At 43.0% G+C, this 11,924-nt stretch overlaps 1 protein-coding gene across 1 annotated transcript; it reads left to right on the top strand.

Moving 5' to 3' along the window:
* The first annotated feature begins 1,075 nt into the window (after nucleotides 1–1,075).
* LOC147416233 (uncharacterized) lies at nucleotides 1,076–10,544 on the top strand. Its single transcript, XM_086481760.1, has 4 exons — nucleotides 1,076–1,133; nucleotides 3,431–3,461; nucleotides 5,603–8,772; nucleotides 8,902–10,544. Exons 1-4 carry the CDS (start codon nucleotides 1,076–1,078, stop codon nucleotides 10,341–10,343), a joined length of 4,701 nt encoding a protein of 1,566 aa, XP_086337886.1. The 3' UTR covers nucleotides 10,344–10,544.
* The last annotated feature ends 1,380 nt before the right edge of the window (nucleotides 10,545–11,924 follow it).

The following is an 11,924-nucleotide window of genomic DNA, read 5'->3' as shown; positions in this document are numbered from 1 at the left end:
TGAAATATTTGTAAATAAATTAATCTTACACTATTTTCTAAGCATCATTCTTTATTTTTAGATTGAGCTGATTATATGTTGCTGTATCAGTATCAGAATTTTTGGCTGAGGCCCTCAAGCAGTTGTAATAGGTCAGCAGTCAGGCTGTGATATATTTCACAAGTCTGAGCACCACAAAAACCTCAGGAAGAAAACATTTACAACTGCTTTACGTTTTTCCTTTTTCCCTTTTTCCTCTGTTCCCTTTTTTCCTTTTTCCTCTTGCCTTGCCTCACCTCTTCTCTCCAATTTCTTCTTCAACTTCACTTTTTCTATTTTCTTCTTCTTTTTCTTTTTCTTTTTTTTCTTTTTCTTTTTCTTTTTCTTTTTCTTTTTCTTTTTCTTTTTCTTTTTCTTTTTCTTTTTCTTTTTCTTTTTCTTTTTCTTTTTCTTTTTCTTTTTCTTTTTCTTTTTTTTCTTTTTCTTTTTCTTTTTCTTTTTCTTTTTCTTTTTCTTTTTCTTTTTCTTTTTCTTTTTCTTTTTCTTTTTCTTTTTCTTTTTCTTTTTCTTTCTTTCTTTTTCTTTTTTATTTTTCTTTTTCTTTTTTCCTTTTCTTCTTCTTTTTCTTCTTCTTTTTCTTTTTCTTTTTGTTGTTTTTTTCTTTTTCTTTTTGTTGTTTTTTCTTTTTCTTTTTCTTTTTCTTTTTCTTCTTTTTCTTTTTTCTTCTTTTTCTTCTTTTTCTTTTTTTTTCTTTTTTTCTTTTCTTTTTCTTTTTTCTTCCTCTTTTTCTTCTTCTTTTTCTTTTTTTCTTCTTCTTTTTCCTCTTCTTTTTCTTCTTCTTTTTCTTCTTCCTCTTCCTCTTCCTTTTCCTTTTCCTTTTTGTTTTCCTTTTCCTTTTTATTTTTAATTTTTTTTTTTATTATTTTTCAAGAAAACAATGATTCAGTTAAGAGTTGCACACAGCAGACAAAGTAAACAGTAGACTCTGGTGAAAGAGATTCTGATGGCCCTGCAGCAGCACAGGCACAAATCTGGAATCCTCAATGAAATGACACAGAAGAAGTGAGTGCAGAATTTGTCCCCAGTGTTTAACCTTATGCTTTACCTCAGAAGTTCAGAAACTGAGGTCTATGTAGCACTTTCTAAACTCCACGGTGAGTGATTGCCTACATGGTGTTGGTTTCTCCTATCTTTTTCCAGCTGCTGAGCTGCATTTTAAAAAGATAGCTAAAAATACATAAGTACTTTCCTACCCCTTTTTCCGTTTAAGCAATTGCTGGAATCATCACTGGGAAGTTATGTGTCAGAAAGAGGAGCAGGTGATCCTTGTGGTTATGAATAGCAGCCTGCATGACAATATCTGTATGAAAAGGTTTTCTGTATTGTGAACTACTTGACACACTGTTGTTTTAGCATGTTTTCTCTTGGCAGCTTTGCAAGGTGCTTTCTTGTTTGCTTTGGAAATATGTTAAACCAAAAGAAGAATTTGTGTTGGTAGCTTTTGATTTAAGAGAATATCAAGACTTTCTAAAAACACTCCTTCTAGTTTAGGATGTCTCTAGCATACCTGTAACAAATTCGGCAATAGAGAAGAGAGAAAAATATACTCTGCATAAGGTAGGATTTTCTCTAGTACTTTGGCTTTTCCTCTTCCTTTAGAAAAAAAAAAAAATCACACACAAAAAAAGAAGAGCACTCATAACTATTCTCACTTTACCTTCTGTCCAGGCTGGGAAGGAACAAGTTTTGTTTCAGAGACAAATGAGAGAATCTCATTTAAAAGGTGATTCCCAAAACCTGAACCTATAAAGCACCATTTCTGCAGGCACTGAGGCGAGTGGCATGTTGGCCATCGTTTTGCTGAAAACACTACAAAGGCCTGTGCATCAGTCCGAGCAGGCGGATCTGCTCCTGGTTGCCTGCCTTATCTAGGGGCAGGTTGTTGGACCAAACGCCATGCAGAGCCAGGAGCGACAGGATGCACAAGGACGAGGGAGCCTCCAGGATGCGGCACTTTGCATGCTCTAGCTCATGGCCATTTCCCCAGGGCCAACCAACAGCGAGTCAGAGCAATCCATCAATCTCTGGCAGCTTCTGTGGCTTGGATGGTGTTTCTCAAGTTTTTTCCTGTCTTTTGATGAAGTCTCCGCAGTGCTGCCTCCTCCTGCCCGTGCCCCTGTCCTGAGTGCTGCCCCCACAGCAGCTGGGCCTTCGGGCTACCAGGCTTGCAAAATGATGGTCGGATATTTAACATGTCATTCAGGGTCAAGAGACAGGACCTTCTCCTCTCCACACCAAAGACAGTAAACCAGAAACTCCTGAAACCATATGCTCTTAGCAGACACCACGGGATGCCACACACAGCCTCACCCTGCTACTCAGTAGCCTCCAGACACCTAACAGAGTGGAAAGGCAGGAGTGCATTCGTGCAGGAGGGCCACAGCAGGCTGGGGGAGAGTGCCGGCTCTTCTCTGCCATGGCACATCAGCTCTCCTCTGCTCCATGACACGGTGGTGTCCACAGTAGAGGTTTCCCTGGGACGGGACAGCCAGCAGGATAGGGTTGCACTGCTGCCCATTAGCATATCAGGCTGTTGTCACTCTGATGTTGTCATGATAAGTGTCACCAAAGAACCTATAAATACATAGCTAAGCTGCCTATCTTACGCATCTTAATTATTCATGGGCCGAGAAGACTGGAAACTTTTGAAGATGTCCTTGCCTCCTCTAGAGGTCCAAGCGGTCTGAACTGCAGACACTGAAAACCATGCAGCAGCACTTCCAGAAACCAGCAACACACTGAGGCAGCATCACGCATATTAAAAACAGCAAAAAACAGCGTGTGCAGAGAAGGAGAGGGGTGAGGAGGCTGAAGTCCATATTAGGCCATTTCACAGCATCAGGGAGGAGCCCAAGTTTCTGCCTTGTCATCCAGCATAGCTCATACCGCGGGAAAGTGACTTCTGCTGGCGTGGGGTTCCCCCTGTGCATGGTGGGGTACCTGCATGGTTCCTCCCAGCCATAGGTGGGACTAGAGTGGACTATCTGTAATCGATATAGAGGTGACTGTATTTCATTGATAGGTCACATAGTTTAAGAACAGCAGGATGCAACTTGGGAAAAGGTGGTACAGAAATGTTACGGATGTCTTGGCCTGTTGAAAATGGTGGTCATGCTCCCAGACCTGAGAAACCCTCTGACTTTGCCCCTCTTCCCCATGGGGGAAGCATGGCGTTTTCCAAACACCGGGAAAACACAGACTCATCACTACCCACATTTTCTGTGATGGTCTCAGAATTTAGTGTCATTGTACCGCAGCCCTTGCACAGAACACTTTTCAGATTTACATGATCATGATCCTGGTTTACAGGTGAGGTCATCTTGGAAGAACTGCAGATGCCCTAAATAGGTACCATAGACGCTCATTTTCTACCACTTGCTGATTAATACAGAGCAAACACTCAACCCACAAAACATGTCTTGGTACTCAAGGCAACGCAGTATTCCCACAAATGTTACATTTCAGATGGCATCCTATAAGAACACTCTAACATGGAAAAGGAAAACCCTGAACAGATTTCACTAATGATAGATTTTAATGAAGTTGTTTGAATTTTGTAGCTCGTAAGTGGTTAATTACTGTGAATATGCTTTGCTGAGGGGGTCTGATCTTCTTCCCTTCACAATCAACAGTAGTTTGGCTATGCTAAGCTCACTGAAAGCAGGACTAGTGCATTTTTACTGCAGCCGTTTGTTGTTTTTGAAGGAAAGGAGAGGTAAGCAGGGATTCTGGTTCCACTGCTGTTCTGAGAGATCAGAAATGACCCTAAATCACCCTAGTTGATGGTCCCACATCTGCTTCTGAATATACCAGGCCCTTTTTAGGGAGGAGAGAAGCAGTCTTTTGCCATGGCAAGATCTCAGTCAAAATATCAGTAGACTGGTTATAGGATGGAGAGTGAGCCAGGATATTTTTAGACAGTTATACCCCGAATTCTTTTTTTCTATATTCTGAAAATTTCCATAGCTGTGACAAATGGAGGTCTTGGTGTACCATGGGAGCCTTGTCTCCTCGACTGTGGTCAATTCAGTAAGGGAAAGAGTGGGTGTTACCACATTATGCACGTGGGAGCATGCACCTGTGCTACGCTGAAATGTGGTTATTCCTAATCAAAACCTACAAAGTATTGTTTGTCACATTAGACATGGGCCAGTTGTCACACTTTTTTCTTTTACTGGCCTGTAAAAATATCTACAAAGTCATTATAAATAGATGTTCTTCCATTCAAGATGGCAACTTCATCCCACTGCCAAGGGATGTAATTTTTAATATGTGCATTTGAAAGGCAGCCAAGTGGAATCCAAGTGCCATGACCCAACTGGACAGCAACTGGCCCCCCACTTTGCAAACAGCCTCCACAATATTGCAGTGGGGGGCCGGGTCCAGTTTCTTTCAGAGTCCATGGCTATCAGCTGCTGGGGCACCGCTTGGTCTTCCCCAGCCTTTTGAGGCTGACAGTCCCTAACAGATGAGCATCTTTGCTGGCTTTCTTCATTTTCTACACGTGAGTTTAATTTAAAGAATTTTTTATTCCACTTCAGCTCATAAAATTTAATCCCAGCCCAGTATGCAGGCTGCATTCTGTGCATGAAGCTATTTCACTGCACGGTGAAGCAACCTTCCAGCTTTTCATGGTGTCAGAAAGCCGACACCTCTTGCTTTTTTCCCTCCTAGCCCCATCTATTGTTATTGACTTCACGCTCCAGCTTTTGTGCTGAGTTCAGTATTTTATTTAGTAACTGATCCACACCAATTAAAGCATTGCCTAAATCCCCAGCTGTCCAAAGACCTGGTCCTTCAAACTCAAGCGTAGGTCCAACATACCAGCCTTCTTCCTCCAGATTAAAGGGAGTTGTAGTCAAGGGACGTTGACAGGGTTGTTGTGGTGCTACCCTTCACAAAGCAGATTTAAAAGCATAGTCCTGATGTGGGATTTGAATGCTATCAAAAAGCAAATCGTGCAAATCCTGTGGTGTCTTTTTAATTCTGGAGAGGTACCTACTGACTTCTAATCTGTACCAACAGCAAAAACTGTCAGTGGCACATTTGTGCTCCTCAGCCTTGATACTTTGTTTTAATGGTTTGAGTCTGTTTTTATAACCCAGAGGCAGAGCCACGTTTTCCTGCTAGCTGCGTTCTCATCGTATTTACCTTTGCCTATGCTTTACCTAGCAGGAAAGGAAAACACCTTCGATGTTGCCCTCGCATTAGGACACGGTAATACTAAATGGGTGAGAGTGGCACAGAGGAGATGCGGTCACCCCAGCTAGTGTTGCTTGCTCTACTAAGTGCTTCCACTGGCCACAAAACACAGAAGAAAGAGCTGACGGTGCCGTGTGGGACCATGTGAAGCCCTGCACGCTCCCACGACACCATGCCTCATGAAGCTTGTAAAGCACTTTGCATGCTTTTTAACAGGCTACTAATGGCAACTCTCTTGAGAAGTTCTAAATTAAAGTATTTTTTTCCATTTTGTGCGTGGCAGCATGCCATTATAGCAAAATAAGGAGGTAGTGGAAATGTTGATGACTTGAAAAGAACATTCGTGTTTTCTCTTGCACAGCACCAAAAGCACACGCTTTTGCGGAGATGATAAGATGCTGGTAGACCCTTTGGTGCTGAAGAAGAAGCTCAATAGGATGGCAACAGAGCAAGGAGCCTTTGCTGTTCTCAGCAGCCTGCTGCTGTACGTCACCGAGCTCGCAGCCGGCGATCCACAGCTCAGCAACAAGAGGACAAAATGGGCAGAAGGTAAAGAAAACAAGGTGAGTTATAACCGTCCATGTCCAGATCCAAACAGGGGCCAGCATCCAACCAGATTTCAGCTCTTACGGTCCAGATTTCTAAACACCAATCACGAGCCGTACACCAAGAAAAGAAGAGAAGTTGGCAAACTGGTCATTAAAGAGAAGTTGTGGGTGAGCAGGACTGGTAACAAACTGGACAGAAGCAGGGACAGGAAAGGAGATGCAGCAGAGGAGGATGCAGACAGAACACCCAGCGAGAGGGCCAGGTGGATCTGTGCGAGTGGGAAAAACACAGTGAAGAACATCCTGAAGAAATTTTTAGCTGCCGAAGAAAAAGAAGCCAAGGAGAAGTCTCCCAGCTGGAAAAAGAAGGGGCCAAACAGTGGTTTGCCAAAAATAGTCAACAAGAGTTCAGTCCTGTCCAAACTGAAAGAGCAGTTTGAACAAAGCGCTGTCTGCTCAGCTGCAGAAGTGAAAGCATCACTCTTGCGCAAAGGTGAGAAAAAGACAAAAAAATTCCCGAGCAGAAAAACTATTCGTAAGCCAGAGGTCAGAGTGCTGCGTACAGCAGCAATGACAGCCACAGGTATAAACAGTCCAGAGTCCCAATATCTAGTGTGCTCCACGGTCCCAGTGCCCAGACTCAGCATTGCTACCGAAATTAACCATCCTTGGAGCTGGTCAAAAAATAACGCTGTGAAGCAGCCTTTCAGTCACGACACATCACTGAAGGAAAAGGGAGGGTCTGGCAGACCTGGTGAGAATAAAACACCAACAGATGCAGCACAGGACAGGGAGGACAGAGAAGAGTTACTAGTGGCACCTGAGGCCATATCTGATGCAAAGGACCGGGCTAAGGCTAAAATAGATTCCACAAAGCAAGGACCCAACTTTAATCTTGATAGCTCTTCTACTACCTGTAAAAACAAAGCTCTTGCAGACTGCATTCCTCCCTTGTCTGAATATAGTCTAGACTGCGACAGGAATAACATGCCAGCTGGGCCTGATACGTCTTCACTACTGGGGATTACCAATGCTGTGCAACATGTTAAGGAAGACAGCCCACCTTCTAACTCGCCTTACTCTAGCACAGCTGAAGGACCCCATGAACAAAGTCCTCAGGATACTAAAAGAGGTGAGATTCCTGAAATAACTATGTATGTATATAGTTCAGAGGAAGCTGACACAGAGCTCGCTGAGCCAGAAAAGGATCCTTTCTTTGCAGGCCAAAAATGTTTTCCAGAGCAGAAAGCACTGGAAGACATTCTGCCATTTCACACTTCGGGAGCTCAAGCATCTCATGAAGTTGAGCCTCCAATGGAGGATCAACAGCTAATTCTCCTAACACCAGCTTCTGGCAAAAGGCCACCAGTAGTCCAAAAAGAGGTACCAAGTTCAGGAGGCAGATGTTCTGAGGAAGCCAAAGGAGGAGCGAAATATCACAGTGAAGACAAAATATCCTCTACTTCCAGCAAAAATTATAGTCCTGTCCCAGCTAAAAAGGAAGAGGAGACTGGAACACCCAACAGCCAAATGCAAAATGAATACAAACCTAAGAAGTCACAGCCTCCTCAAATGCCCAGCCCACAAAATAACGTTGGTAATTCAAATGCATCAAATCTAGATGCAAAGCAGACCAAACACACACTCTCCTCAGATGAGGGCCAGGAGCAGAAGCCTGGTGCTGCAGAAGAAGACTACATCTCTTCTCATTTGGAAAAGACACAAAGCCCTTTGCCAGGTGACCTTGTGAAGCACAGTTCCTATATCGCAGAAGATTTTGGCAAGGACAAATTATTTTCATCAAATGAGATGATGAATCATGCAAACAATAAAGCCCTGCACAGGAGTACCTTGACTGACCTGGAGACCTGTCACAAGCCATCCAAATCTTTCATTGAGCGTGAAGAGGCCACTGCAGACGAGATGCCTTGGCCTGACCTTGAGGCATGCCAGTCACCCTCTTCAACTCCGTTACCAATACCAATGAGTAGGATTGCAGGACAAAGAATCCATCACACTTTTGGAAATCCCCCAGCCCTTCCACCTACTGATCTGGTGAGACATGGAGCTGGTGATGTGGGAGATGAGCATGCCAGCCATGGCTGTGAGAAGCATCCACCACCCTCTTCAGATGCGTTGACAAACCATGGGAACGATACGACAGTGGAGAAGAAAACTTCATGTGATTTTAAGAACCAAGTACTGTCCCCAAATCATGCAACAGAAAATGAAAACTCTACAGCTGAAGAGACAAATGCATGTCAGGGATTTGACAACTGTTTTTCACTTTCAACCAAGAAGCCAGGAAAACGTGAAAATAAAACCACACTAGCAAGAAAGCCCCTATTACCCTTGGAAAAGAATCGAACACCGACTTCAGATGATACCATGAAGCAAGGAGGTGACGTGCTGGAAGCGAACATGTTTCCTTCATCAACTGAATTGATCTCAGACCAAAAGAAACATGAGAAAGGTAAAAATAATGTCTCCAAACATACAAAGGATAAGCTCTTGTCATCAGATGATGACATGAAGCATGGGAGTGATAGGATGGAGACAGAGGAGAGGGAAGAGAGAAATGTCTTGCATAAATCTGAGGAGGAACAAGTATTTGCACCAGGTGATACTGTAGATCATGATAATAACTCTTCAAATGAGAATAATGCTCATAAACATCAAATATCCCAATTACCTTCATCAGAGCGTGATACTGACATTCAAGGAGTGAAAAATACTGGGCAGAGTTTGAAGCATCTAACACATTCAAGAGATTTTGTGAAACGTAAACTTGATACGACAGTAGACGAAAACATCTGCTGCAACAATGGGAAACAACACCTGTCCTCATCAAATGAACCAGTGAAACATGCAAATGACAGTGCAAGGGAAAAAACTATCAAGTCAAACTTCAAGAACTATTCAGTGCCACCAAGGAATATGTCAAGGCAGGACAACAAGACCACTGATGAGGAGAATACCCCTTATGATTTGAAAAATGAACCAGTGCAGCATAAAAAGTGTTGTGAAGGAGAGAGGAATAGTTCGTATGATCCTGAAAATAGAATACCATTATCAAATCCATTGATGAAGCAGGACAAGAAATCGTTCCCTGTAGAAAGACAGAAACAGACGTCACCGGGTGATTTTGTAAAACCTGAAACTAAGTCAGCTGAAAAAAAGACTAAAAATGCCTCTGAGAAGCTCCAGTCACCTTCTTCAAATGAAGTGCTGAAGCCTCAAGAAAGAAACTCTTCAGGAAAGAAGAAACAAAAGACACCAGCAGTGGAGGACACCAGGCCACCTGAAATAAAGGCCGTAAAAGAGGGTAATGATCACCAGCATTCTGGGAAGTACCAGCTGCCTTCTTCAAGAAAATCAGCAAAGCATGAGGAAAACACTCCAGGAGACAAGCAGCAAACAAGGTGTGAAGATTTTACGGCATCTGATAAGAACACTGCAAAAGAGAAGAACAAATTTCCAAGTTCCAGGAAGTACCAATCAGTATCATCAGAAATATTGGTTAAGCCTCAAGAGAAAAACACTCATGAACAGAAGCAACAAACATCAGCTTCCTCAGGTTTTAAGAAGCCTGGTACTAATGCTGTAAAACAAAAAAAAGATGGAGATCCAAATTCTGAGAAGTCACCCTCTTCAAAGAAAGTGGTGAAGTCCCAAGAAAAGAATAATTCAGGAGACAGAAAGCAGAAGACACCAGCAACAGAGGATACCAGGTCACCTGAAGCAAAGGCTGTAAAAGAGGATGATAAATACCAGTGTTCTGGGAACCATCAGTTACCTCCTTCAAATAAGTCATCAAAGCCTGAGAAAAATACTCCAGGAGGAGAAAAACAACAAACTGTATCTGAACGTTTTATAAAGCCTGATGCAAGTTCTGTAAAAGATAAAAGCAAAGATTCAGGTTCTGGGATGTGCCAGTCCCCATCGTCAAATTCACTGATGAAGCCTCAAGAAAAGAATGCCACAGCCAAAAAGAAGCAATTGCTACCACCACCCGATGAAAAAACAATGTATAAAACTAGTAGTCCAGAAAGGAAGAGTGGACCTGAGAGAAGAAGGAAATACCAGCTACACTCTTCAGCTCAATCAGAGAAGTGCGGCAATGACGGCTCAGGAAAGGAAAGCCCTGTGGGTGACTTCAAGAGCTATCAAGGTCCACTGCCAAGTAAGAGCAACACTGTCCCAAAAGAAACCAGTTTATCTAATACAGGGAAGTCCCCCAAATCATCTTCATTTCATATTACATCAAAAGGTGAGGAAAATCCTGCTGGAAATAGAAAAAAACAGCCTGGATTTAAGAAGTACCAAGTGCTCTCATCAAAGAATTTGGTGAGGCATGACAATGATGTTTCTGAAAAGGAGGGGAGCTGGCAGGCAGATGGCGAAACAAGCGAGAAAAAAGCAGAACTGGAGGACTGCTCTAAAGCAGCGTCGTTCTCAAAATACACAGTGGAAAGCTACAGTGAAAGACCCTTAGATTCATCTTTCAAACCATTGATCATTAGAGTAACTGACACATTTAAACATCACAGCTAAAAAATACGGCTACAGCTTAGGCAAGAACTTACAACTGATCATGCCACTGATTCTCTTGATCTTTCTTTTTTCCTTTACTCTCCAGGGCATTATATTATAATTTTTTAATCACAAGGACATTGATATGCATCTATCTGAGCTGGGCTTTTTGCCTTTCTTAAACATTAGCCTGAAGACATGAATTAAATTAATCACTGCAAGTGAATTAGCTAATCACGGAATTAATCATCAGTTTATAAATTAAATATGAGAAGGGCTTTGAGATCATCATGAATTCAGCCCTGCTCCAGACTCTCCTTGCTAACTAATGGGTTTTGTTTGTAACAAAGACGACTGTTCAGGGTGAACTCTATTTGTATTTACTTATTCTAATGAAAGTCTGCTAGTACTTCTTCCAGGAATCGTGGTAGGCAGTGTCAGCTTTAATTATGTCAAAAAGTGCTTGTTCTAAGCTCTGCCTTTTCACAGATTAACAGGAACTGTTGATCTATTCCTGTACTGAGTGACACTGTTAGCAGAAGTAGTGAGGGAAGGAAGGGAATGCTTCATTTATCTGCAGAAAAATCCTCAAAGGATGTCAATGTCACAAGAGGATTTACTGCGAATGCAAATGTTCAGCCTCATTAATATTAATATTGGAAAAATAGTGATTTAACCTCCTCTGAAGGTATTTGCACTTTGGCCATACACTGTATGGTTATTGTTGTAAAGATACAACATTTCAAGGGGTTCTTAATTACTGCAGCTGAACATGCATCAAGTGTAAAAGCTCAGGAAAGCTTGACAGTGAAGGGCCCTGAGGACGTCTCCTGAGGACAATGCAAGCCAGAGAGACTCAACATCTTGCCAGGGCAATCCAACTTTTCCTGGGACATCTGTCCCACTCTGAATCCTGCGGCACACAGACATGAGGCGGACGCCGCAGCTCACATTAAGAGTCTTAGGTACTGTTTGTTTTACAATGCAATGTGAAACGGAGCAGTACGAAGCAGCCAGTGTCACTGAATCTTACTAATGGGATATTGTTTTTTGTGTTTACAGTAATAGCGGCTTCTGAGCAAAGTTTGCGCGTGACAAATGTTGTTTTGGAGAAGTGAGGGCAGGGTGACTGCCTTGGGTGTCACAGCAAAGCTGTCTCAGACAGAGAAATCTTACAGCACCACTCTCTCATACGCCAGTTTAACTTAGTGTTGTAAGCTTGCATTCAGATTAAAACATTCTGTGGAGGAACCCTAAAGGCATACCCTCAGGACCCGCCTTCAGAAAGCTGCAGAGATAGCCGGAAAGAGAGACGGTTTACGCATGTGAGGTCCTGCTCCCCTGTGGCAGTGACTTCCCTTCCGTTTTTAAGACTCTCTCCACGACCGCACTCAGTGGAGCCGAGGGCTGGCTGTTCCTCCAGCCCAGGTTGGCAGAGTGCCCCGACCCACTGCCAGCCAGGGAACGAGGACAAGAACAGGCTGGCAGCAAGCTGAGATCAAACCCATTTGCCAGCACAATGCACATGAGTCACATACGTGACAACCAGGCTGACCCGGCTGGGGATGCTGCCTGGACAAAGAGGGGATGTGAACATCGCGT

This window comes from Leptosomus discolor, chromosome 1, assembly GCF_034619465.1.
Source record: "Leptosomus discolor isolate bLepDis1 chromosome 1, bLepDis1.hap2, whole genome shotgun sequence".
Classification (NCBI taxonomy): Eukaryota; Metazoa; Chordata; class Aves; order Leptosomiformes; family Leptosomidae; genus Leptosomus; species Leptosomus discolor.
The sequence above is the reverse complement of the archived record's forward strand: the minus strand, read 5'-3'. Positions and strand labels throughout refer to the sequence as shown.